A 26,477-nucleotide genomic window follows, 5' to 3' on the forward strand; every position below is an offset into this window, starting at 1 on the left:
CCCTGGGGCCCACCAAACGACATTGTTTAGTCGACGGGACCCGGGGAAGGCCAACTCTGGGACCTTATCGGTTGCTGGAATTCGTGCAGTAGCAGGCGGTTCCAGAGGTACTCTGGTCCAATGCCATGTAGGGCTTTAAAGGTCCTGACCAACACTTTGAATTGTGACCGGAAACTGATCGGCAGCCAATGCAAGCCACGGAGTGTTGAAGAAATGTGGGCGAATCTTGGAAGCCCCACAATGGCTCTCGCGGCTGCGTTCTGCACGATCTGAAGTTTCCGAACACTTTTCAAAGGTAGCCCCATGTAGAGAGCGTTGCAGTAATCGAACCTCGAGGTGATGAGGGCATGAGCGACTGTGAGCAATGACTCCCTGTCCAAACAGGGCTGCAACTGGTGCACCAGGTGAACCTGGGCAAACGCCCCCCTCGCCACAGCTGAAAGATGATGTTCCAATGTCAGCTGTGGATCGAGGAGGACGCCCAAGTTGCAAACCCTCTCTGAGGGGGTCAGTAATTCCCCCCCCAGGGTAATGGATGGACAGATGGAATTGTCCTTGGGAGGCAAGACCCACAGCCACTCCGTCTTGTCTGGGTGGAGATGTATAACTGGGTATCATCGGCATATCATGCCCTTGGATGATCTCACCCAGCGGTTTCATGTAGATATTATAATAGCAGGGGGGAGAGGACCGACCCCTGAGGCACCCCACAAGGGAGAGGCCTAGAGGTCGACCTCTGACCCCCCACTAACACCAACTGTGACCAACCAGAGAGGTAGGAGGAGAACCACTGGAGAACAGTGCCTCCCACTCCCACCCCCTCCAGCCGGCGCAGAAGGATACCCTGGTCGATGGTATCGAAAGCTGCTGAGAGGTCAAGAAGCACCAGGACAGAGGACAAGCCCCTGTCCCAGGCCCGCCAGAGATCATCCATCAACACGACCAAAGCAGTTTCCGTGCTGTAGCCGGGCCTGAATCCAGACTGCTGAGGACCTAGATAATCGGCTTCTTCCAAGGACCGCTGGAGTTGGAGCGCCACCACCTTCTCAACAACCTTCCTCATAAAGGGAAGGTTGGAGACTGGACGGTAGTTATTAAACACTGCTGGGTCCAGGGAAGGCTTCTGGAGGAGGGGGCGCACAAGTGCCTCCTTATAAAGGGTCGGAAAGGACCCTCTCCCCAAGGAGGTGTTGACAATCTCCTGGGCCCAGCTCCATGTCACCTCTTGGCTGGCCGAAACCAACCAAGAGAGAGGTGGCAGAACTCACAGCTCCAATGGCCTTGTCCACTTCATCACATGTCACCAAGTCAAACTCCTCCCAGACTGATGGGCAAAGACGTTTAGCCCCAGTCACCTCGACTGACTCATTGTCAGCCAATACTGCTATCCAATTGGAGTCAAGGTCCACCCAGATCTGAGCGACTTTATCAGCGAAAAATGAGTTAAATTCCTCGGCACTACCCTGCAAGGGCTCCCCAACTCCCCCCTGATTTAGAAGGGAGCGGGTCACCCTAAACAGAGTGGCCGGGCGGGATTCCACTGATGCAATCAAGGCGGCATGGTACGCGCATCTTGCCGCCTTGAGCGCCACTTTGTAGGTCTTAATAAAAGCTCTTAAAAGTGTTCGGTTGGATTCAGACTTACTCTTCCTCCATTGCTTCTCTAGACGTCTTTTCTGGCGTTTCAACTCCCGGAGCTCCTCGTTGAACCATGGAGCTCTACGGGGTCTACTGCCACAGAGAGGTCACAGTGGCGCAATTCGGTCAAGAGCCTCCGCTGCAGCCTTGTTCCAGGCCTTAGCAAGAGACTCTGCCGAGCTGTGGACGAGTATATCTGGTAAAACCCCAAGTGCCCTCTGAAAGCCCTCAGGGTCCATCAGGCGTCTGGGGCGGAGCCTCCTAATCAGTTCCGCCTCCCTGCGGGGGAGGATTGGAGCCAGGAAATCAAGCCGCAGTAGAAAATGGTCTGACCTTGATAAAGGCAACACTTCTAAGCCCCTTAGTCTCAGACCATTATTCAGTTGCTCTGAGAGGAATATCATGTCGGGTGTGTGTCCACCCTCGTGACCGTGAGTCGGACCCTGAACTACTTGAGTCAGGTCCATGGCTGTCATGGTGGCCATAAACTCTTGTGCTAATCCAGAGGAACCGCCGAGTGACGGCAGATTGAAGTCCCCCAGGACAATGAGTCCGGGGAACTCCACCGCCAACCCAGCCACCTCCTCGAGCAGCACAGACAGGGCTGTTGACACGCAGCTGGGAGGCAGGTACATGAGTAACAAGCCCACCTGAACCCCTAAATCCAACTTCACAAGGAGTGACTCACAACCCGCAATCTTAGGGGCAACGAGTCTACGCAGGCGAAGGTTCTCCTTGGCTACAATAGCCACTCCCCCCACCATCCCTGGGGTCGAGGCTGATGCAATATCTGAAACCCGGCTGGGCATATTTCCGAGAGAGGAACTCCTCCCTCTGGGCCCAGCCAGGTTTCAGTCACACATGCCAGATCGGCCTCCTCATCCAGGATTAAATCCCGGAGGAGTAGAGCTTTGTTTACTACCGATCTGGCATTGAGCAGCAGCAGCTTGAACCCAGGGCCCGGATTACACTCGTCACCAGGATTCCGGGTTGAGCTCACGGAACTGGAACAAGGGATCGCTATTAAGCAGCGATCTCTTTTTCCTCCAGAACGGCTAGCCCCGTGACTCCCACCATATCTACCTCTCCTGCCATATCTACCTCTCCCGCCATATCTACCTCTCCCCAGCAGGACCGGAATATTCTGGCCCTCTGTCACCCCAGGGAAAGATGCCCCCATCCCTCCTGTCCCTCTACCGACAGGTAGGCTAAATTCTGCATTCAAACAATCCCCATTGTATCCATACATAGCATCCCACCCACCCCGCTCATTCATATAATATAAATTACAATTACCATTTACCTCATCCATACCATAGTCCGACCCATCCCATCCATTCCGCAAATTAATCCAATCATTCATTCCATTCATTTCATATATGCTTGTCATCTGATCCCAAATATCCATTGCTAAAATTACTCCCCAATAAGTTAGTTTAAAATATATCAAAGTTAAAATTAATTAATTAATTAAAATAGGTTTTTTTAAAAATAGTTTTTTTCTCTTTCACTATCTCCCGCTCTCCCCCTCTCATCCCTCTTTCTCTCCCTCCCTCTCCTTCTTTCCTTCCCGCTCTCCAATCTTTCTCCCCCTCTCTCGTCTCTCTTTCTCTTTCACTATCTTCCTCTCCCTTTGATCTCTCTCTTTCTCTCCCTCATCCCTCCCCTCTATCCCTCCCTCCCTCCTTTCCTCTCCCCCACTTCACACCCCAACATTGCTGAGAGCCGCCCCGAGTCTGCGGAGAGGGGCGGCATACAAATCTAATAAATAATAATAATAATAACTTACCCAACTCAGACAATTGCCTGCAACTCCCCCCCACTTAAGGACCTCCAAAATCACTTGTGATTGCAACCAGGAGTGTGGGTTGGCGGTTGTGGAGTGAAATGGTCCCGTGATCCCTCCTCTAACCACTGTGTCCTGATTCCGACTAATGACAAAGGAATCAAAGCTCTAGGCTTCCTTTATCTTGGGCATAGATAAAATTAAAACTAGCTCTAGCTGTTTCCCATGCATTCAGCATAATTAAACAGAGATCCCCCTTCCCTTAGTGTCAAAGGTCACATTGCCCAATTAGGTGTTCTTGCATCTCCTTGCAACAAATTCCATTCTCTGCTGGCCCCTGTTGAGAATGACCTTGGTTCCCACGAGATAGTTGGTTGTTTTGGCTAGATCGCATTTAATGCTTCTCCCTGAGCTATGTGGCAACTAAAGAAATGGAAGAGGGCTGCGACAGGCTCGATCCTTTTCAGAGGTGACACATTGCTTGACTGAAGGATCGAGATTCCGGTCCCAAGCATGGTCATACATTGAGGACATTTCTCCTAAAAATTTAGGGACTTCCTCATGTGTACTGAGCACTCTACCCTGGGAAGAGGGTCAGACTGGAAGACCCTCAAGGTCCCTGCCAAGGCTACGATTTCATGATTATGTTTCTCAAAAAAAAATATAATTCTTTACTTCTTTCTCCTTCTAACAGGGGAGAAAAGATTGTAACCAATTATTTACCTGCAAGCCATCTATCAAGAGATAATAGCAAATCAACAGAAGACAGAAGGGATGGAGCCTGGGAAACCCTTGGATCCCCCATCAGACACAAGAAGCCCTCCGAAAAACAATGGAAGAACCCATGAATGCTCAGAGTGTGGGAAATCCTTTGCTCGCAGGTCCCGCCTTTTGACCCACAGGAAGGACCATGTGGGAAATAGATCCAGTCAAGGTTTGGAGGCTGTGAAATCCTTCTCTGGGAAAAGCTCCAAAGATCTCAGAAGGCCCCCAACATTAAAACCCTTTAAGTATGAGGAATGTGACTTAAGCTTTAGTAAAAAAGCAGACCTTGTTAGACATCAGAAAATCCACACCGGAGAGAAACCTTATCAATGTCTGGAATGTGGGAAATCTTTCCTTCGAATAGGAAGTCTTAAAATCCACGAGAGAATCCACACAGGGGAGAAGCCTTACAAGTGTTGGGAATGTGGGAAGAGCTTTTCTCATACTTCAAGTCTTTGGTCCCATGAGAAGATTCATGCAGGAATCAAGTCTTACAAATGCTTTGAATGTGGAAAATGTTTCACCCTGAGTCAGTATCTTCACAATCATGAGAAAACACACAGAGGGGAGAAAAATGAAAAGTGCCTCGAATGTGAGAAATGTCTTGCCTCAAAATCAAGCCTGGTCCAACATCAGAGAATTCACACTGGAGAGAGACCCTATGAATGCACAGAGTGTGAGAGAAGATTTGTGAATTCTTCTAACCTTCGGCGACACCAGAGGTGGCACAAAGGAGAAAAACCCTATGAATGTGGGAAGTGTGGGAAACGTTTTGTTACACAATCACATGTTAAGAATCACGAGAGAATCCACACAGGGGAGAAACCATTCAAATGTGGGGAGTGTGGGAAAGGCTTTTCCCAAAAAAGATACCTTGGAAGCCATCAGAGGGTCCACACAGGAGAGAAGCCATACAGCTGCCTAGAATGTGGAAAATGCTTTGGAGACAAGCAAAACCTTTGGAGACATCATGAAACCCACACAGGGGAGAAACCATATCAATGCATCGACTGTGGAAGACTTTATAGAACCTCATCAGCCCTTCGAGAGCATATAAAAATTCACACAGGGGAAAAAAACTATAAATGTTTAGAATGCGGAAGAACATTTGCTCATTCATCAAACCTTAGAACTCACAGCCGAATCCACACAGGAGAGAAACCTCACAAATGTTCAGAGTGCGATAAATGTTTTTCACAGAAACATCATCTTGTGAGGCATCAACGAATCCACACTGGAGAAAAACCATATCAATGTCTGAAGTGTGGGAAATGCTTTGTCCATCTTTCAACACTCCGCAGGCACGCCCGAAATCACGCAGGAAAGTAATTTTACAAGTGCACAGAGTGTGACAAATCTTTTCATAGTAAACCAAAGCCAATTAAAGCAGCAGAAAGTCCATTGAAGAGATAAATTTTTTCAGCTGTGAACATTGTTGAGAGCATAGAAACATAGAAGTCTGACGTCAGAAAAAGACCTCCTGGTCCATCTAGTCTGCCCTTATACTATTTTCTGTATTTTATCTTAGGATGGATATATGTTTATCCCAGGCATGTTTAAATTCAGTTACTGTGGATTTATCTACCACGTCTGCTGGAAGTTTGTTCCAAGGATCTACTACTCTTTCAGTAAAATAATATTTTCTCATGTTGCTTTTGATCTTTCCCCCAACTAACTTCAGATTGTGTCCCCTTGTTCTTGTGTTCACTTTCCTATTAAAAACACTTCCCTCTTAGACCTTATTTAACCCTTTAATATATTTAAATGTTTTGATCATGTCCCCCCTTTTCCTTCTCTCCAGACTATACAGATTGAGTTCATTAAGTCTTTCCTGATACATTTTATGCTTAAGACCTTCCACCATTCTTGTAGCCCGTCTTTGGACCCGTTCAATTTTGTCAATATCTTTTTGTAGGTGAGGTCTCCAGAACTGAACACAGTATTCCAAATGTGGTCTCACCAGCATTCTATATAGCGGGATCATAATCTCCCTCTTCCTGCTTGTTATACCTCTAGCTATGCAGCCAAGCATCCTACTTGCTTTCCCTACCTCCTGACTGCACTGTTCACCCATTTTGAGACTGTCAGAAATCACTACCCCTAAATCCTTTTCTTCTGAAGTATTTACTAAGACAGAACTGCCAATACAATACTCAGATTGAGGATTCCTTTTCCACAAGTGCATTATTTTACATTTGGAAACATTAAACTGCAGTTTCAATTGCTTTGACTATTTATCTAGTAAAGCTAAATCATTTACCATATTACATACTATTTCAACACATCTTAATGTGTTACCAGGAACATCACACAGTGACAGAAGGGAAATCCTATAAATGTCTGGAGTGTGGAAAACGTTTTGCCCAACCTTCAACACTTCGCAATCACACCAGAAGTCACACAGGACAGTGGCCTCACAGGTGCGCAGTGTGTGAGAAACCTTTTCATGGTAAATCAAAGCTAAAGAGACACCAGAAACTCCACAGCAGAGATAAACCTCTTCGGCTGTGAACAACGTTGGGAGCCATTTTTTTCAACACATCTTAATGTTTACCAGGAACATCACACAGTGACAAAAGAGAATATTGTACAATTATTTGGTGTGAGTGAAAATGTTTTTCCTACTGAAGCAAAATAACTTCAGACAATACACAACGAGGCAAAAGGGTATAAATGTTGGCTGTGTGAGAATATTTTGCTCTCAGAGCCAGATTATAAACATCCCAGAGTGATTACACAAAAGTGTTATAAGTATCTGGAGAGTACATAGAAACATAGAAGACTGACGGCAGAAAAAGACCTCATGGTCCATCTAGTCTGCCCTTATACTATTTCCTGTATTTTATCTTACAATGGATATACAGTATGTTTATCCCAGGCTGAAAAACTTGACTTATACTCGAGTATATACGGTAGATATATGAATTTAGGAATTGCTGATCTGTTTTAATAAAGTTAGAAGTATTGATTATAATAAGATATGTAGTAGGTGATACTGGTTTGGATTAATGCATAAATGGAATTGAATTTAGAATTGTTGGGGAGATTAATAATAATGATTTTTAATTGATTGAAAATAGAGAATATTTAGAATTTTTCCCTTTTTTCTTTTCTCAAATTGACTGAAATTTAAGATTAACAAGTAAGAAATGTAGATAAGTATTAATTGGGTAAATGTTAGATGGGCTGAAATAATTTTTAAATTTGGGGTTAGGTAAATGTACTATTTAGAGGGGGGAAGAAGTCTGAAATTTGTATATGTTTATATTTTGTTTTTAATTTTCTTTTGTTAAGATCTGATTGGCTATACAGTGATCCCCCGATTATCGCGAGGGTTCTGTTCCAAGACCCCTCGCAATAATCGATTTTTCGGGATGTAGTGGTGCGGAAGTAAAAACACCATCTGCGCATGTGCGCCCCTTTTTCCATGGCCGTGCATGCGCAGATGGTGTTTTCACTTCCGCACCTGGGAAGACCCAGCAGCTGAGGAGCCGCCTGCCTGCCCGCTTGTCCGCTGCTTTTCAGCTTGTCCGCCGCTTGTCCGCTTGTCCGGTGCTTTTCAGCTTGTCCGCCGCTTTTCCGCTTGTCCGGCCGCCGCTTTTCTTGTCCGGCCGCCGCTTTTCCGCCGCTTGTCCGGCCGCCGCTTGTCCGCCGCTTGTCCGCTTGTCTGGCCGCCGCTTTTCTTGTCCGGCCGCCACTTGTCCGCCGCTTGTCCGGCCGCCGCTTGTCCGCCGCTCTGGGAGTTGAAGACCCAGGGAAGGTTCCTTCGGCCGCCTAGCAGCTGATCTGCTTGGCAGCGCAGTAGCAGCGAGGAGCCGAAGATGGGGTTTCCCCGTTGCCCACGCAAAGGGGAAACCCCATCTTCGGCTCCTCGCTGCTACTGCGCTGCCGAGCAGATCAGCTGTTAGGCGGCCGAAGGAACCTTCCCTGGGTGCCGCCCGCTGCTCGAGAGCAAGAGGGGGAGAGATAGAGAATGAGAGAGAAGGAAAGAAAGAGATGAGAGAGGGAGGAAGAGAGTGTGAGAAAGTAAGAAGCAAGATAGAGAAAGAGAGAGAGAAAGAAAGATGAGAAAGGAAGGGAATGACGTCATCGGGTGAAAAAATCGCGATATAGCATTTCGCAAAGATCGAGATCGCGAAACTCGGGGGATCACTGTACAAGGTTTTCTTGGTTTGTAGAAAAATGTATAAAGAAAGAAGGAAGCACTTTGGCATAATGATCAATAAGTTAGAAATATAATTGGTGTACTTTTTGAAGGAACATTAAGGAGGGAATTTAATTAAAGGAAAAGTATGTACATGGATGACAACATTAGAAAAAAAAACCTTCTGCAACTTTTTTGATGATTGATATTAGTTACTAACAAAATACCGCATTTTATTTATGGAAAATTAGATGGTACACTGTATTGTTTAAATGTATGTTGAGAGAGAAAAAATTACTCCCCCCAAAAAGTTCTTCCTTCCATTCATTTCATTCTTCCTCCTTCCTTCCTTCTTTGTTCGCTCCATTTCTCCTTCCTCTCCACTTCTCTCTTTCCCTCCCTCTCTTTCCCTTTTCTTTCTCTCCATTTCTTTCTCTTTTCCCTCGCTTCCTTCTCTTTCATTCTCTCCTTCCAGGTCTCTCTCATTTCTGTGTCCTCTACCTCTCTCTCCCCGTTCACTCTCTCATTTGTTTTTATCTCCTCCCTTGTGTGTCCAATCACAGTTGGCCAATAAAGAAATAAAGGAGGGATCGTCCCGGAGCAGTTTCCATTGGCTCCAAAACGGGGGGGGGGACAGTGCTGAGGGGTCTGGATCCCGGGCATGTTGGAGGGAAACGGGGTGGGGAAGAGACATGCTGCCAGGCACTCTGAAGTGTCGCGGTCAGTCCCCGGAGGAAACGGCGTCCCCGGGACAACCCTTGGACACCACAACCAAGTGGGGTCAACTACGAAACCAATCCTAGAGTAACCACACGGACACGAATGCTCTCTGGGTAGAGTGACACTTTATTGTAGTAAAGCAGAGTTACATAGACCCCATATGCAAATGAGGTTTTCAAGTGCTGCATGATTTTATTGGTTATAAGTAAGAAAATAGACCAATAACATAATTGTTTGCTGCGCAATTATTAAATGGATTTCCTTGTGTTCCCTACTTGGCAGTTAGGAGCACGTTACAAGTAGATATATGCCAGGTGTCTGAATAAACACCGCAAAAAGTGTTTTCAGTACATATTGTGGTTGGCAACTTCCTTCCTGAGTTTGCTGGATGGGCAGACTAAGCTAGTCCTGATCTGGCTGTTGTTTATGATTGTGGTTAAGCTATTTCCTCTTGAACTTTCCATAGCTAGATGCAGAGTGAACTTTTTTGTTGCCCTATTGTAACAGCAAAGGCATGGTATGAGGGAAAATGTACTCAGAAACAGGTACGTTGGCTTAATGGAGCATGGATCCTTACACATGGGAGCTAGATGTACAGATTGTGTTGTGCAGCCCTAACCTAGCCTAATATGTGGATCCCTACAGCACTCGGCTCCAGCACCTCTTGCCATTTTGCCCTTCGGCTGAGACAAAAAAAAACCCCTCCGAAGTTTCACGACTCCTCCCATTGTCTCAGCACTCCTGGACTGAAAATGGGGTGAGGGTGGAATGAAGATGCATCTGATTATTTATTTAGTGATAAAGTGTTGGTGTTGAAAATGCTGGCTGAGGAGAGGGAAAGTTTAATTTTCCTGTCTTTAGGAGGATTTATTCTCTTATCATATTGTCTTTTTTCAATATTCACACACATATTTGTATTGTTTCTTTGATATTTGTATACAATCGTTAATAAAATCATTCAAAATAATCAAGAGAGCTGTTTTCAGGACAAGCCAGGATGGCCGCCAGATTGTGCCTTGCTTGGCAGTGAAAGGCCTGCTGCCTTTTATGTATGGCTCTTTAAAATGGCCGCCATCTCAATACTTTTGACTCCATCTTCTCTCGTTGGACTTCCAAGGTGGTATTAAAAGAAGATTATTTTGAATGAACTTTAGGAGAAATGTCCTGGAGACTTGGATGGACTCTGTTATTAAGAGAGAAGTCAAAGCCCTTTCCCACCTTTCTCCATGAGGGCTAGGTACGGAGGGCCGTGGGTGAAGGCTGTAAAAAGCCAAGGCTTAATGCACCTAGGACAGTGATGGCGAACCTATGGCACCTGTGCCATATCTGCTGGCACACAAGCCTTTGCCCTAGCTCAGCTCCAACATGCGTGTGTGCCAGTCAGATGATTTTTGGCTCACACAGAGGCTCCGGGAGGGCGTTTTTGGCTCCCAGAGAGACTCTGGGGAGATGGGGGAGGGTATTTTCCTTTTTTCTCTGAGACGTTAGGCTTCCTCAGAGAGCTGCTTTATGAAGTACAGTACAGTGTTCCCTCGATTTTCGCGGGAGTTGCGTTCCGAGACCGCCCGCGAAAGTCGAATTTCCGTGAAGTAGAGATGCGGAAGTAAATACACCATTTTTGGCTATGAACAGTATCCCAAGCCTTCCTGTAACACTTCAAACCCCTGAACTGCAATTTCTCATTCCCTTAGCAACCATTTAGATTATTACTCACCATGTTTATTTATTAAAGTTTATTAAAAAAACATTTATTAAAGGCAGATGAAAGTTTGGCGATGATGTATGACGTCATCGGGTGGGAAAAACCATGGTATAGGGGAAAAAACAGCAAAGTATTTTTTAATTAATATTTTTGAAAAACCGTGGTATAGGCTATTCGCGAAGTTCGAACCCGCGAAAATTGAGGGACCACTGTACATCATTTTGATATGGATGAACTTAAAATGAACTTTAGCTGTTTCTCACCCTTTCACCATAATTAAACCTTAGAGATCCCTCCTCTAGGATCACAGGTCACATTGCCCAATTAGGTGTTCTTTTTTTATATATATATAATTTTTTAAAATTGGTTTATCTGCTAAATTAACAACAAACAAAAAATACTTAAAAGAAAACGTGCCCAACACCAATAAAAACCCCACCACCATTTAGGGGGTTATATTATTTACAATAAGTTTCAATTTATTCCTTAACTCCAGTTTACAATTCTTTACATACAAAAAGTGATTGGAATTTATTTTTCAATTAGGTATTCTTGACCTTGGTTCCTATGAGATAGCAGGTTGTTTTGGCTAGATCGCATTCCATTCTCTTCCCCCTTCCCTGAGCTGTGTGGCAATTAGACAAATGGAAGAGGGCTGCGGCAGGCTCGATCCGTTTAAGAATTAATACACTGTTTCACTGAAGGAGTGAGATTTTAGTCCCAAGCATGGTCATATGTTAAGGACATCGCTCCTAGAAATTTATGTACTTCCTCACTTACCATCGTGTACTGAGCACCCTACCCTGGGAAGAGGATCAGACTGGAAGACCCTCGAGGTCCCTGCCAAGGCTAAGGTTTCATGATTCTGTGTCTCAAAAGGAAATATAATTCTTAATTTCTTTCTTCTTCTAACAGGAAATAAAAGATTGTAACCAAAGATTTACCTGCAAGCCATCTATCAACAGCTAACAGAAAATCAACATAAGGCAGCCATCGCCATAAAGCATGGAGCCTGGGAAACTCTTGGATCCTCTGTCAGACACAAGCAGCACCCCGGAAAACTTCGGAAGAACCCATGAATGCTCAGAGTGTGGGAAATCCTTTGCTCGCAGGTCCCTCCTTTTGACCCACAAGAAGGACCATGTGGGAAATAGAGCCAGTCAAGGTTTGGAGGCTGAGAAATCCTTCTCTGGGAAAAACTCCAAAGATCTCAGGAAGCCCCCAACACTAAAAGCCTATAAGTGTGAGGAATGTGGCCATTGCTTTAGTCAAAAGTCAAGCCTTCTTAGACATCATAAAACCCACACTGGAGAGAAACCATATCAATGTCTGGAATGTGGGAAGTTTTTCCGTCAAAAAACCACTCTCAGAGAGCATGAGGTAATCCACACAGGGGAGAAACCTTACAAGTGTTGGGAATGTGACAAAAGCTTTGCTCATAAATCAGGTCTTTGGAAACATGAGAGGACTCACGCAGGAATCAAATCTTACAAATGCTTTGATTGTAGAAAATGTTTCACCCGGGGTTCAAATCTTCGGCGTCATTGTAAAACACACACAGGCGAGAAAAATGAAAAGTGCCTTGAATGTGGGAAATGTTTTTATGATAAATCAAGCCTGGTGGTACATCAGAGAATTCACACTGGAGAGAGACCCTATGAATGCACAGAATGTTGGAGAAGATTTGTGAATTCCTCCGATCTTCGGAGACACCAGAGGTGGCACAAAGGAGAAAAACCCCATGAATGTGGGGAGTGTGGGAAAACTTTTTTGACAAAAAGAGAGGTTAAGATTCATGAGAGAATCCACACGGGAGAGAAGCCATTCAAATGTGGGGAGTGTGGGAAATGCTTTTCCCAAAAATCACATCTTGGAAGTCATCTGAGGGTCCACACAGGAGAGAAGCCACACAGCTGCCTAGAATGTGGAAAATGCTTTGTACACATGCAAAGCCTTTGGGGACATAAAAAAACCCACACAGGGGAAAAGCCATATCAATGCTTCGACTGTGGAAGATTTTTTCGTCAGAAATCAACCCTTCGAGAGCATATAAAAATTCACACAGGGGTAAAAAATTACAGATGTTTGGACTGTGGGAGAGCATATGCTCGTTTAGATTCCTTTAGAGCTCACAGCCGAATCCATACAGAAGAGAAACCTTACAAATGCTCAGAATGCGATAAATGTTTTTCACTGAAACATCAACTTTTGAAGCATCAGCGAATCCACACTGGAGAAAAAACATAAATGTCTGGAGTGCGAGAAATGTTTTGCCCTACCTTCAATACGTCACAGTCACACTCAAAGTCACACAGCGGATTGGCCTCACACATAGAAACATAGAAGACTGACGGCAGAAAAAGACCTCATGGTCCATCTAGTCTGCCCTTATACTATTTCCTGTATTTTATCTTACAATGGATATGTTTATCCCATGCATGTTTAAATTCAGTTACTGTGGATTTACCAACCACGTCTGCTGGAAGTTTGTTCCAAGGATCTACTACTCTTTCAATGAAATAATATTTTCTCAATTTCCTTTTGATCTTTCCCCCAACTAACTTCAGATTATGTCCCCTTGTTCTTGTGTTCACTTTCCTATTAAAAACACTTCCCTCCTGAACCTTATTTAACCCTTTAACATATTTAAATGTTTCAATCATGTCGCCCCTTTTCCTTCTGTCCTCCAGACTATACAGATTGAGTTCATTAAGTCTTTCCTGATATGTCTTATGCTTAAGACCTTCCACCATTCTTGTAGCCCGTCTTTGGACCCGTTCAATTGTGTCAATATCTTTTTGTAGGTGAGGTCTCCAGAACTGAACACAGTATTCCAAATGTGGTCTCACCAGCGCTCTATATAAGGGGATCACAGTCTCCCTCTTCCTGCTTGTTATACCTCTAGCTATGCAGCCAAGCATCCTACTTGCTTTTCCTACTGCCCGACCACACTGCTCACCCATTCTGAGACTGTCAGAAATCACTACCCCTAAATCCTTCTCTTCTGAAGTTTTTGCTAACACAGAACTGCCAATGCAATAGAGGATTCCTTTTCCCCAAGTGCATTATTTTACATTTGGAAACATTAAACTGCAGTTTCCATTGCTTTGACCATTTATCTAGTAAAGCTAAATCATTTACCATATTACAGACCCCTCCAGGAATATCAACCCTATTGCACACTTTAGAGTCATCGGCAAATAGGCAAACCTTCCCTACCAAACCTTCCCCTATGTCACTCACAAACATATTAAAAAGGACCCAGAACAGACCCTTGTGGCACACCGCTTGTAACCTGTCTCTGCTCGGAATACTCGCCATTAACAATAACTCTGCATGCACAGAGTGTGAGAAAAATAGTACATACATTTTCATAGTAAATCAAAGCTGAAGAAGCAGCCAAAAGTCCATTGTGGTTATGTGACCAGCTCATGTAAATCTTCTGGATTATTTAATTGTATTGCCAAAAAGAATGAAAAAGAAAAATCCAAATGCCCAGGGTTGCTGATTTCCCTTATCTTCTATGTGCTCTTCCGGTTTGTCAAGTCATTCTCAACGCCTTATTTCAACTTCCCACCAACTTTCTCACATTTATTTATTTATTTATTAGATTTGTATGCCGCCCCTCTCCGTAGACTCAGGGCGGCTAACAACAATAATAAAACAGCGTGTAACAAATCTAATATTTAAAATAATTTTAAAAACCCTTATTTAAAAAAACCAAACATACACACAAGCATACCATGCATAAATTGTATAGGCCTAGGGGGAAGGGAATATCTCAGTTCCCTCATGCCTGATGACAAAGGTGGGTTTTAAGGAGCTTACGAAAGGCGAGGAGGGGGGGCAATTCTGATCTCTGCGGGGAGTTGGTTCCAGAGGGTCGGGGCCGCCACAGAGAAGGCTCTTCCTCTGGGTCCCGCCAAACAACATTGTTTAGTCAACAGGACCCGGAAAAGGCCAACTCTGTGGGACCTAACTGGTCGCTGGGATTCGTGCGGCAGAAGGCGGTCCCGGAGATATTCTGCTCCAATGCCATCCCCCTTCTGCTGCCAAATCTGTTCCAGATGTGTTATTTCACAATGATTTTAGTTAGTTTAGATCAGATTGTTTATCAAATTAAAGTCAGTCCAAATTAATTGCGCTGAAAGAGTCTGTGGTTGATCTCTTGCTTTTGATCTACCAGTCCAAAACTTTCGGCAAAGATTTTTTTAATTTTTTCTCTCCAATCACAGTACAATAAAAATTATAACAACAACATCAAATTGTGTTACATTAAATCAATTTCAGGAAGTTATAATATACAAACATTCACTTTTGACATCTGGATAAAAATAGCTGCCCAATTTTTTAATGCTATAAAAATATATTAACTAAGATCCCATTTAAGCTGTTCCAAATTCTAGTATCTCACATTGAATAGGCTGAAATGTTTCAGATCTCTCCTAATGGCTTCCATATCAATTTTCATATAAAATCAATACCCTTTACAGATAGTTAACGCCTATTAATAAAATACCCTTAAAAGAAAAACATTTGAAAAAATCTTACAGTAGCGTGGTCAAAGGGGAAAAAATAAACCCAATAATATCACCAAATATTGCCTAATCAATTAATTGGCTAAATGTTAGACAAATTTTTAAATTTGGGATTAGGTAAATGTACTATTTAGAGGGGGGAAGAAGTCTGAACATTTGTATATGCTTATATTTTGTTTTTAATTTTCTTTTGTTAACATCTGATTGGCTATACAAGGTTTTCTTGGTTTGTAGAAAAATGTATAAAGAAAGAAGGAAGCACTTTGGCATAATGATCAATAAGTTAGGAATATACAGTAATTGGTGTTCTACTTTTTGACGGAACATTAAGGAGGGAATTTAATTAAAGGAAAAGTATGTACATGGATGACAACATTAGAAAAAAAACTTTTGCAACTTTTTTGATGATTGATATTACGTAGTTACTAACAAAATACCACATTTTATTCATGGAAAATTAGATGGTAACACTGTATTGTTTAAATGTATGTTGAGAGAAAATAAATTACTCCCCCCAAAAAGTTCTTCCTTCCATTCATTTCATTCTTCCTCCTTCCTTCCTTCTTTGTTCCCTCCATTTCTCCTTCCTTCCTTCCTCTCCACTTCTCTCTTTCACTTTTTCTCTCCATTTCTTCCTCTCTCTTTTCCCTTGCTTCCTTCTCTCTCATTCTCTCCTTCCAGGTCTCTCTCATTTCTGTGTCCTTTCCCTCTCTCTCCCCCTTCACTCTCTCATTTGTTTTTATCTCCTCCCTTGTGTGTCCAATCACACTTGGCCAATAAAGAAATAAAGGAGGGATCGTCCCGGCGAAGTTTCCATTGGCTCCCAAACGGGGGGGGGGACGGGACTGTGCTGAGGGGTCTGGATCCTGGGCATTTTGGAGGGAAATGGGGTGGGGAAGAGACGTGCTGCCAGACACTCGGCTCCAGCACCTCTTGCCATTTTGCCCTTCGGCTGAGACAACCCCCCCTCCGAAGTTTCACGACTCCTCCCATTGTCTCAGCACTCCTGGACTGAAAATGGGGTGAGGGTGGAATGAAGATGCATCTGATTATTTATTTAGTGATAAAGTGTTGGTGTTGAAAATGCTGGCTGAGGAGAGGGAAAGTTTAACTTTCCTGTCTTTAGGAGGATTTATTCTCTTATCATATTGTCTTTTTTCAATATTCACACACATATTTGTATTGTTTCTTTGATCTTTGTATACAATCGTTAATAAAACCATGCAAAATAATCAAGAGAGCTGTTTTCAGGACAAGCCAAGATGGCCGCCAGATTGTGCCTTGCTTGGCCGTGAAAGGCCTGCTGCCTTTTATGTATGGCTCTTTAAAATGGCTGCCATCTCAATACTTTTGACTCCATCTTCTCTCGTTGGACACTTCTGACTTCCAGGGTGGTATTAAAAGTACATTATTTTGTACGAACTTTAGGAGAAATGTCCTGGAGACTTGGATGGACTCTGTTATTAAGAGACAAGTCAAAGCCCTTTCCCACCTTCCTCCATGAGGGCTAGATACGGAGGGCATGGGTGAAGGTTGTAAAAAGCCAAGGCTTAATACTCCTAGCATAGTGATGGCGATCCTATGGCACAGGTGCCACAGGTGGCACGTGGAGCCATATCTGCTGGCACACAAGCCTTTGCCCTAGCTCAGCTCCAACATGCATGTGTGCCAATCAGATGATTTTTGGCTCACACAGAGGCTCCGGGAGGGCGTTTTTGGCTCCCAGAGAGCCTCTGGGGAGATGGGGGAGGGTATTTTCCTTTTTTCTCTGAGACGTTAGGCTTCCTCAGAGAACTGCTTTATCAAGTACATCATTTTGATATGGATGAACTTAAAATGAACTCTAGCTGTTTCTCGCCCTTTCACCATAATTAAACCTTAGAGATCCTCCCCTCATCTAGGGTCACAGGTCACATTGCCCAATTAGGTGTTCTTTTTTTATATATATATAATTTTTTTTAATTGGTTTATCTGCTAAATTAACAACAAACAAAAAATACTTAAAACGTGCCCAACACCAATAAAAACCCCACCACCATTTAGGGGGTTATATTATTTACAATAAGTTTCAATTTCTTCCTTAGCTCCGGTTTACAATTCTTTACATACAAAAAGTGATTGGAATTTATTTTTCAATTAGGTGTTCTTGACCTTGGTTCCTATGAGATAGCAGGTTGTTTTGGCTAGATCGCATTCCATTCTCTTCCCCCTTCCCTGAGCTGTGTGGCAGTTAGACAAATGGAAGAGGGCTGCGGCAGGCTCAATCCGTTTAAGAATTAATACACTGCTTCACTGAAGGAGTGAGATTTTAGTCCCAAGCATGGTCATATGTTAAGGACATCACTCCTAGAAATTTAGGGACTTCCTCACTTGCCATCGTGTACTGAGCACCCTACCCTGGGAAGAGGGTCCGACTGGAAGACCCTCAAGGTCCCTGCCAAGGCTAAGATTTCATGATTCTGTGTCTCAAAAGGAAATATAATTTTTCACTTCTTTCTTCTTCTAACAGGAAATAAAAGATTGAAACCAAAGATTTACCTGCAAGCCATCTATCAAGAGCTAACAGAAAATCAACATAAGGCAGCCACCGCCATAAAGCATGGAGCCTGGGAAACTCTTGGATCCCCCGTCAGACACAAGCAGCACCCCGGAAAACTGCGGAAGAACCCATGAATGCTCAGAGTGTGGGAAATCCTTTGCTCGCAGATCCCTCCTTTTGACCCACAAGAAGGACCATGTGGGAAATAGATCCAGTCAAGGTTTGGAGGCTGAGAAATCCTTCTCTGGGAAAAACTCCAAAGATCTCAGGAAGCCCCCAACACTAAAAGCCTATAAGTGTGAGGAATGTGGCCATTGCTCTAGTCGAAAGTCAAGCCTTCTTAGACATCATAAAACCCACACTGGAGAGAAACCATATCAATGTCTGGAATGTGGGAAGTTTTTTCATGAAAAAGCCATTCTCATTAAACATGAGGGAATCCACACAGGGAAGAAACCTTACAAGTGTTGGGAATGTGAGAAAAGCTTTGCTCATAAATCAGGTCTTTGGCACCATGCTAAGATTCATGCAGGAATCAAATCTTACAAATGCTTTGATTGTGGAAAATGTTTCATCCGGAGTTCATCTCTTCACCTTCATTGGAAAACACACACAGGGGAGAAAAATGAAAAGTGCCTCGAATGTGGGAAATGTTTTACGGATAAATCAACCCTGGTGCGACATCAGAGAATTCACACTGGAGAGAGACCCTATGAATGCACAGAGTGTGAGAGAAGATTTATGGGTCCTTCTGACCTTCGGAGACACCAGAGGTGGCACAAAGGAGAAAAACCCCATAAATGTGGGGAGTGTGGGAAAACTTTTTTGACAAAAAGAGAGGTTAAGATTCATGAGAGAATCCACACAGGAGAGAAGCCATTCAAATGTAGGGAGTGTGGGAAATGCTTTTCCCAAAAATCAAATCTTGGAAGGCATCTGAGGGTCCACACAGGAGAGAAGCCACACAGCTGCCTAGAATGTGGAAAATGCTTTGTACACATGCAAAGCCTTTGGGGACATAAAAAAACCCACACAGGGGAAAAGCCATATCAATGCTTCGACTGTGGAAGATTTTTTCGTCAGAAATCAACCCTTCGAGAGCATATAAAAATTCACACAGGGGTAAAAAATTACAGATGTTTGGACTGTGGGAGAGCATTTGCTCGTTTAGATTCCTTTAGAAATCACAGCCGAATCCATACAGGAGAGAAACCTTACAAATGCTCAGAATGCGATAAATGTTTTTCACGGAAAGATTCTCTTGTGATACATGAGCGAATCCACACCGGAGAAAAAACATAAATGTCTGGAGTGTGAGAAATGTTTTGCCCTACCTTCAATACTTCACAGTCACACTCAAAGTCACACAGCGGATTGGCCTCACACATAGAAACATAGAAGACTGACGTCAGAAAAAGACCTCATGGTCCATCTAGTCTGCCCTTATACTATTTCCTGTATTTTATCTTACAATGGATATATGTTTATCCCAGGCATGTTTAAATTCAGTTACTGTGGATTTACCAACCACGTCTGCTGGAAGTTTGTTCCAAGGATCTACTACTCTTCCAGTAAAATAATGTTTTCTCACGTTGCTTTTGATCTTTCCTCCAACTAACTTCAGATTGTGTCCCCTTGTTCTTGTGTTCGCTTTCCTATTAAAAACACTTCCCTCCTGAACCTTATTTAACCCTTTAACATATTTAAATGTTTCGATCATGTCCCCACTTTTCCTTCTGTCCTCCAGACTATACAGATTGAGTTCATTAAGTCTTTCCTGATACGTTTTATGCTTAAAACCTTCCACCATTCTTGTAGCCCGTCTTTGGACCCGTTCAATTTTGTCAATATCTTTTTGTAGGTGAGGTCTCCAGAACTGAACACAGTATTCCAAATGTGGTCTCACCAGCGCTCTATATAAGGGGATCACAATCTCCCTCTTCCTGCTTGTTATACCTCTAGCTATGCAGCCAAGCATCCTACTTGCTTTTCCTACTGCCCGACCACACTGCTCACCCATTTTGAGACTGTCAGAAATCACTACCCCTAAATCCTTCTCTTCTGAAGTTTTTGCTAACACAGAACTGCCAATGCAATACTCAGATTGAGGATTCCTTTTCCCCAAGTGCATTATTTTACATTTGGAAACATTAAACTGCAGTTTCCATTGCTTTGATCACTTATGTAGTAAAGCTAAATCATTTACCGTATTACAGACCCCTCCAGGAATATCAACCCTATTGCACACTTTAGAGTCATCGGCAAATAGGCAAACCTTCCCTACCAAACCTTCCCCTATGTCACTCACAAACATATTAAAAAGACTAGGACCCAGAACAGACCCTTGTGGCACACCGCTTGTAACCTGTCTCTGCTCGGAATACTCGCCATTAACAATAACTCTCTGCATGCACAGAGTGTGAGAAAAATAGTACATACATTTTCATAGTAAATCAAAGCTGAAGAAGCAGCCAAAAGTCCATTGTGGTTATGTGACCAGCTCATGTAAATCTTCTGAATTATTTAATTGTATTGCCAAAAAGAATGAAAAGGAAAAATCCAAATGCCCAGGGTTGCTGATTTCCCTTATCTTCTATGTGCTCTTCCAGTTTGTCAAGTCATTCTCAACGCCTTATTTCAACTTCCCACCAACTTTCTCACATTTATTTATTTATTTATTAGATTTGTATGCCGCCCCTCTCCGTAGACTCAGGGCGGCTAACAACAATAATAAAACAGCGTGTAACAAATCTAATATTTAAAGTAATTTTAAAAACCCTCATTTAAAAAACTAAACATACACACAAGCATACCATGCATAAATTGTAGAGGCCTAGGGGGAAGGGAATATCTCAGTTCCCTCATGCCTGATGACAAAGGTGGGTTTTAAGGAGCTTACGAAAGGCGAGGAAGGGGGGGCAATTCTGATCTCGGGGGGGGGGAGTTGGTTCCAGAGGGTCGGGGCCGCCACAGAGAAGGCTCTTCCTCTGGGTCCCACCAAACAACATTGTTTAGTCGACAGGACCCGGAAAAGGCCAACTCTGTGGGACCTAACTGGTCGTTGGGATTCGTGCGGCAGAAGGCGGTCCCGGAGATATTCTGGTCTGATGCCATCCCCCTTCTGCTGCCAAATCTGTTCCAGATGTGTTATTTCACAATGATTTTAGTTAGTTTAGATCAGATTGTTTATCAAATTAAAGTCAGTCCATATTAATTGCGCTGAAAGAGTCTGTGGTTGATCTCTTGCTTTCGATCTACCAGTCCAAAACTTTCGGCAAAGATTTTTTTAATTTTTTCTCTCCAATCACAGTACAATAAAAATTATAACAACAACATCAAATTGTGTTACATTAAATCAATTTCAGGAAGTTATAATATACAAACCTTCACTTTTGACATCTGGATAAAAATAGCTGCCCAATTTTTTAATGCTATAAAAATATAATATTAGCTAAGATCCCATTTAAGCTGTTCCAAATTCTAGTACAGTGATCCCCCGGTTATTGCATCCCCGACCATTGCGAACAGGGTAATTTGCGATTTTTCAACCCGGAATTCAAAACACTATCTGCGCATGCGTGCCCTTTTTTCTATGGGCACGCATGCGTAGATGGCGCCCGGCAGATCAGCTGCTGGGCGGCTTCCCTGGGTCTTCCCCCTCTTGCTGGCGGGAGGGCGAGCAACGTGCATCAGCAAGGAGTTTCCCCACCGCCCACGCAAACTCCTCGCTGCCGCCCGCCCTTCGCCCGCCCACACCGTTCATTCTCGCCGCTTTCGAGCTGAGTCCTGAAGTGAATTCGCTTCAGGACTCAGCTCGAAAGCGGCGAGAGCGAGCGCGGAGAAGCCGTTCGCTGGCGCTAGCTCTCGCCGCTTTCGAGCTGAGTCCTGAAGCGAATTCGCTTCAGGACTCAGCTCGAAAGCGGCGAGAGCGAGCGCGGACAAGCCGTTCGCTGGCGCTGGCTCTCGCCGCTTTCGAGCTGAGTCCTGAAGCGAATTCGCTTCAGGACTCAGCTCAAAAGCGGCGAGAGCCAGCGCCAGCGAACGGCTTGTCCGCCGCCTGCCTGCCCGCTAGCGAGGAGCCGAAGATTGGGGGCGGCGCAGCTGTTTTAAAACGTCGCCACCGGCATGGGGGGCTTGCCAGCACCCCCCGGACCCCCAACCCGGGTTTGGGGGGCTGCTAGGAAGCCCCCCATGCCGGCGGCGACGTTTTAAAACAGCCGCGCCGCCCCCAATCTTCGGCTCCTCGCTAGCGCTGCGGAAGTTAAAAACACCATCTGCACATGCGCAGATGGTGTTTTTACTTCCGCAGCGCTACTTCGCGAAAACCAGCTCGTTGCGGGGGGTCCTGGAACAGAACCCTCGCAACGAGCGGGGGATCACTGTATCTCACATTGAATAGGCTGAAATGTTTCAGATCTCTCCTAATGGCTTCCATATCAATTTTCATATATAATCAATACCCTTTACAGATAGTTAATGCCTATTAATAAAATACCCTTAAAAGAAAAACATTTGAAAAATCTTACAGTAGCCTGGTCAAAGGGGAAAAAATAAACCCAATAATATCACCAAATATTGCCTAATCAATCCAATTACAAACCTAATTACTAATTATTTTATATAAAAAATTAAAAATAAAAAGGTTAGAATCAAAATAAAATTAAATTAACTCTCTGCATGCACAGAGTGTGAGAAGTGATGTGCCGGTGCCTGGAGGCTGTTGGGGCCTGGAAGGGTGTGAATAAACTCAAACTCAATCCAGACAAGACGGAGTGGCTGTGGGTCTTGCCTCCCAAGGACAATTCTATCTGTCCATCCATTACCCTGGGGGGGGAATTATTGACCCCCTCAGAGAGGGTCCGCAACTTGGGCGTCCTCCTCGACCCACAGCTCACATTAGAGAAACATCTTACAGCTGTGGCGAGGGGGGCGTTTGCCCAGGTTCGCCTGGTGCGCCAGTTGCGGCCCTATTTGAACCAGGAGTCATTGCTCACAGTCACTCATGTCCTCATCACCTCGAGGCTCGACTACTGTAACGCTCTCTACATGGGGCTACCTTTGAAAAGTGTTCGGAAACTTCAGATCGTGCAGAATGCAGCTGTGAGAGCAATCATGGGCTTCTCCAACACTCTGCAGTCTGCATTGGTTGCCAATCAGTTTCCGGTCACAATTCAAAGTGTTGGTTATGACCTATAAAGCCCTTCATGGCACCGGACCAGATTATCTCCGGGACCGCCTTCTGCTGCACGAATCCCAGCAACCAGTTAGGTCCCACAGAGTTGGCCTTCTCCGGGTCCCGTCGACTAAACAATGCCGTCTGGCGGGACCCAGGGGAAGAGCCTTCTCTGTGGCGGCTCCGACCCTCTGGAACCAGCTCCCCCCTGAGATTAGGATTGCCCCCACCCTCCTTGCCTTTCGCAAACTTCTTAAAACTCACCTCTGCCATCAGGCATGGGGGAACTGAAAGATCTCCCCCTTGCCCATGTTGTTTCGGTGTTAGATTGATTGTGTGCTTGTTTTTTTTATATTCTGGGGTTGTTTTTTTAATGAATTTTTTAGCTTAAATTGTAATTGGATTGGTGGGTATTGGATTTGTTATTATGTATTGTTTTTACCTTGTTGTGAGCCGCCCCGAGTTTGCGGAGAGGGGCAGTATATAAATCCAATAAATCTAATCTAATCTAATCTAAATCTATAAAAATAAAATAAAGTCTAAAAAGAAATTAAGAAAAGAAAAAAACGTAAGACAGAAAATAGAAAATTACACCAAATAGATAAGATAAATTTAGATGTAAAGACGGAGCAGAATAAAGAGAGAAAGCTAGAAAAAAGAAAAGAAAAGCGCAAAACAAAAAAAAAGAAGAGGAGGAAAGAGCAAAGAAGAACTTTCCTCTTCTTCTCATTGACTTCTCCACCTATCTCCTTATAGCATTTGGCGTTTGGCGGGACCCAGGGGAAGAGCCTTCTCTGTGGCGGCCCCAACCCTCTGGAACCAGCTCCCCCCCCCAGAGGCTACAACTGCCCCCACCCTCCTTGCCTTTCGCAAACTCCTTAAAACCCATCTCTGCCATCAGGCATGGGGGAATTGAGACATCTCCCTCGGGCCTATACAGTTTATGCATGGTATGGCTGTGTGTGTATGTTTGCTTTTAATAATGGGATTTTTAGTGTTTTTAAATTATTAGATCTGTTGTATATTGTTTTATTGTTGTTGTGAGCCGCCCACAAATCTAATAAATAAATAAATAAAATTTCCAAGATTTGCAGAGTTTTAAAATTGCTTTATAAAAAAGAACATACCCATCAGAATCCTCCAACCCGAACAAAGAAAAGAAAAGAAATTTCCTTAACAGCCCACCGGGGTCAACTTTTATATATAAAGCTGCATACCCAGCTGAATCATCGTGCCTTAGTCTAGTTTTGTCTCTGCATACCCAGTGGAATCATCATACCCTAATCTAAGTTGTTGGTCCCAGTGAATAAAAAAGAAAATTCCCCTTCCCTAATTCTGACCCAATTTATAATCTTTCAAAAATTAATAATACGCTCTTTCAAATTTATAATCTGAGATTTAAATATCTAAGGTAATTTGTCCATCATTGTTCATAAGAAAATTTTTAATGGGAAGGAAGAAAGCCCTTCAATATCCAATTATAAATATAACGCTGTATGTCCAGCTAAATTTTTTATGCCCTACTCTAACTGTATCAATGCAAGCCCAGCGGAATTCTCATGCCCAATTCTATTTAAATTGATCCCAATAGGTAATAGGAAAAGCTTCCCCTTCTTCGATCATATTTTTGATAGTTTTAAATCAATAAAGTAAATAACATATTTTCATTAGAAGATACCGTATTTTTCGCTCTATAAGACGCACCTGCTGATAAGATGCACCTAGATTTTAGAGGAGGAAAATAGAAAAAAAATATTTTGAGCCAAAAAAGGGAGAGGAAGAGAGGAAGGAGTGAAAGAAGGGAGTGAGGGAGGAAAGAAGGGAGGAAGGAAAAGGAACGCAAGAAATGGAGGGAGGAAAGGAAGGAAGGAAGGAAGGAAAGAAAGGGGGAAGGGACAGGAACAGAGGAAGGAAGCAAGGAAACCTATGAAAGGGGAGAGTAAGAGAGGAAGGACTGAAGGGAGGGAGGGAGGGAAGAAGGTAGGAAGGAGAAAGAAAAGAAGAAATAGAGGAAGGGAAGGTAAAAGAGAAAGAAAAAGAGCAAGAAAGAGAGAAAGAAAAAGAGCAAGAAAGAAAGCAAGCAAGAAAGAAAGAAAATGAAAGAGAAATAAAAATAGAGAGGGGGAATGAAAGAAATGGAAGGAGGGAAGGAAGGAGAGAAAGCAAGAGAAAGAAAGAAAGCAAGAGAAAGAAAAAAGAAAGAGAGCAAGAGAGAAAAAGAAAGAAAGAGAGAAAGAAAGAAAGAAAGAAAGGCAACTTCAAAGAAAGGCTCACTGAGCATCTCTCACTCTCTTTCTATCCCTCTTTCTTTCTTTCTCTTCCTTTCTCTCTCTCCTCTTCCTTTATCTCCTCTCTCTCCCTCCCTCTCTCTTTCTCTCCCCCCTCTCTCCCCTTTCCCTCTCTCTTTCTCTCTCTCTCCCTCTCTTGCTATCTCTCCCCCCTCTCCCTCTCTCTTTCTCTCCCCCCTCTCCCGCATTTCCCTCTCTCTCTCCCTCTCTTGCTATCTCTCCCACTCTCTTTCTCCCTCTCCCTCTCTTTCTCTCTCTCCCCCTCTCTTTCTCTCTCTCTCCCCCTCTTTCTCTCTTCTTCTCACTTTCTCTCTTGTTTTCTTTCTGTCTCTTTTGCTTTCTCTCTCTCTCACTCTTTCTCTCTTGTTTTCTTTCTCACGCTCTTTCTCTGTCTTGTTCTCTCTCTCTTGCTATCTCTTTCTCTCCACCCCTTTCTCTCACTCTCTCTTTCTCACTTTCTCTCTATCTTGCTGTCTGTTGCTCTCACTCACTCTCGTTCTCTCTCCGTTCTTCTCAGCGATGACGCGCGCACGCCCTGCCCGCCTCACCTTTGCCGAGAGCACTTTCGCCCCGGGCTCTCAGCAAGGGGGTTGTAGGAGAGGCAGGGCCGGCGGCAAAGGTGATATTCAATGTCGGGGGCGCATGGGCGGTTGCGCGCGCTCCCTATCTCCCTGCTAGCCCACTCGGAATATTCAAAATAAGAAAAACCTTCGCCGGCAAAGGCTTTTCTTATTTTGAATATTCCGAGTGGGCTAGCAGGGAGATAAGGAGCGCGCGCAACCGCCCGTGCGCCCCCGACATTGAATATCACCTTTGCTGCCGGCCCCGCCTCTCCTACAAGCCCCTTGCTGAGAGCCCGGGGCGAAAGTGCTCTCGGCAAAGGTGAGGCGGGCAGGGCGTGCGCTCGTCACCGCTGAGAAGAACGGAGAGAGAACGAGAGTGAGTGAGAGCAACAGACAATGGCCTCCGCTGAGAAAAACCTTTGCCGGCATTTCCTCTCGGCGTCAAGGAGGCGCAGCGGCGGGCGGAGAGAGGGAAGGGGGGGCAGCGGCATCCCTCCTGGCCTTGGCGGGCCGCCCGACCCTCCCCACCTCCTGCAAACGCGGCGGGCGGCGGGGGGAGAGCGAGGAGCCGGTTCCGGGGGGAGCGCCGCTGGTGGTGCGGAGGGAGACCCTCCTCCGGGA

General features: G+C 44.3%; 4 protein-coding genes across 5 annotated transcripts in view; all 4 read left to right on the forward strand.

The window, feature by feature from the left end:
• Window positions 1–5,805, forward strand: part of LOC139159219 (zinc finger protein 91-like) — a 21,926-nt gene extending 16,121 nt beyond the window's left edge. The window contains exon 4 of the mRNA XM_070736567.1: window positions 4,144–5,805. Coding sequence (XP_070592668.1) covers window positions 4,144–5,518 — 1,375 coding nt within the window. The 3' untranslated portion in view covers window positions 5,519–5,805. The remainder of the gene's footprint in view (window positions 1–4,143) is intronic.
• The window catches only part of LOC139159850 (zinc finger protein 678-like), a 16,565-nt gene extending 2,324 nt beyond the window's left edge, over window positions 1–14,241 (forward strand). Inside the window, exon 2 of the mRNA XM_070737275.1 lies at window positions 11,671–14,241. Within this exon, the coding sequence (XP_070593376.1) occupies window positions 11,761–13,002 (1,242 nt within the window). The 5' untranslated portion in view covers window positions 11,671–11,760 and the 3' untranslated portion in view covers window positions 13,003–14,241. The remainder of the gene's footprint in view (window positions 1–11,670) is intronic.
• The window catches only part of LOC139159849 (zinc finger protein 568-like), a 22,881-nt gene extending 2,491 nt beyond the window's left edge, over window positions 1–20,390 (forward strand). Inside the window, exon 2 of the mRNA XM_070737273.1 lies at window positions 17,803–20,390. Coding sequence (XP_070593374.1) covers window positions 17,893–19,134 — 1,242 coding nt within the window. The 5' untranslated portion in view covers window positions 17,803–17,892 and the 3' untranslated portion in view covers window positions 19,135–20,390. The remainder of the gene's footprint in view (window positions 1–17,802) is intronic.
• LOC139159832 (zinc finger protein 665-like) overlaps window positions 1–26,477 on the forward strand; it is a 161,432-nt gene that overhangs the window by 96,798 nt on the left and 38,157 nt on the right. The window lies entirely within an intron of this gene.

This window comes from Erythrolamprus reginae, chromosome 2 (genome assembly GCF_031021105.1).
Source record: "Erythrolamprus reginae isolate rEryReg1 chromosome 2, rEryReg1.hap1, whole genome shotgun sequence".
Taxonomy (NCBI): Eukaryota; Metazoa; Chordata; class Lepidosauria; order Squamata; family Dipsadidae; genus Erythrolamprus; species Erythrolamprus reginae.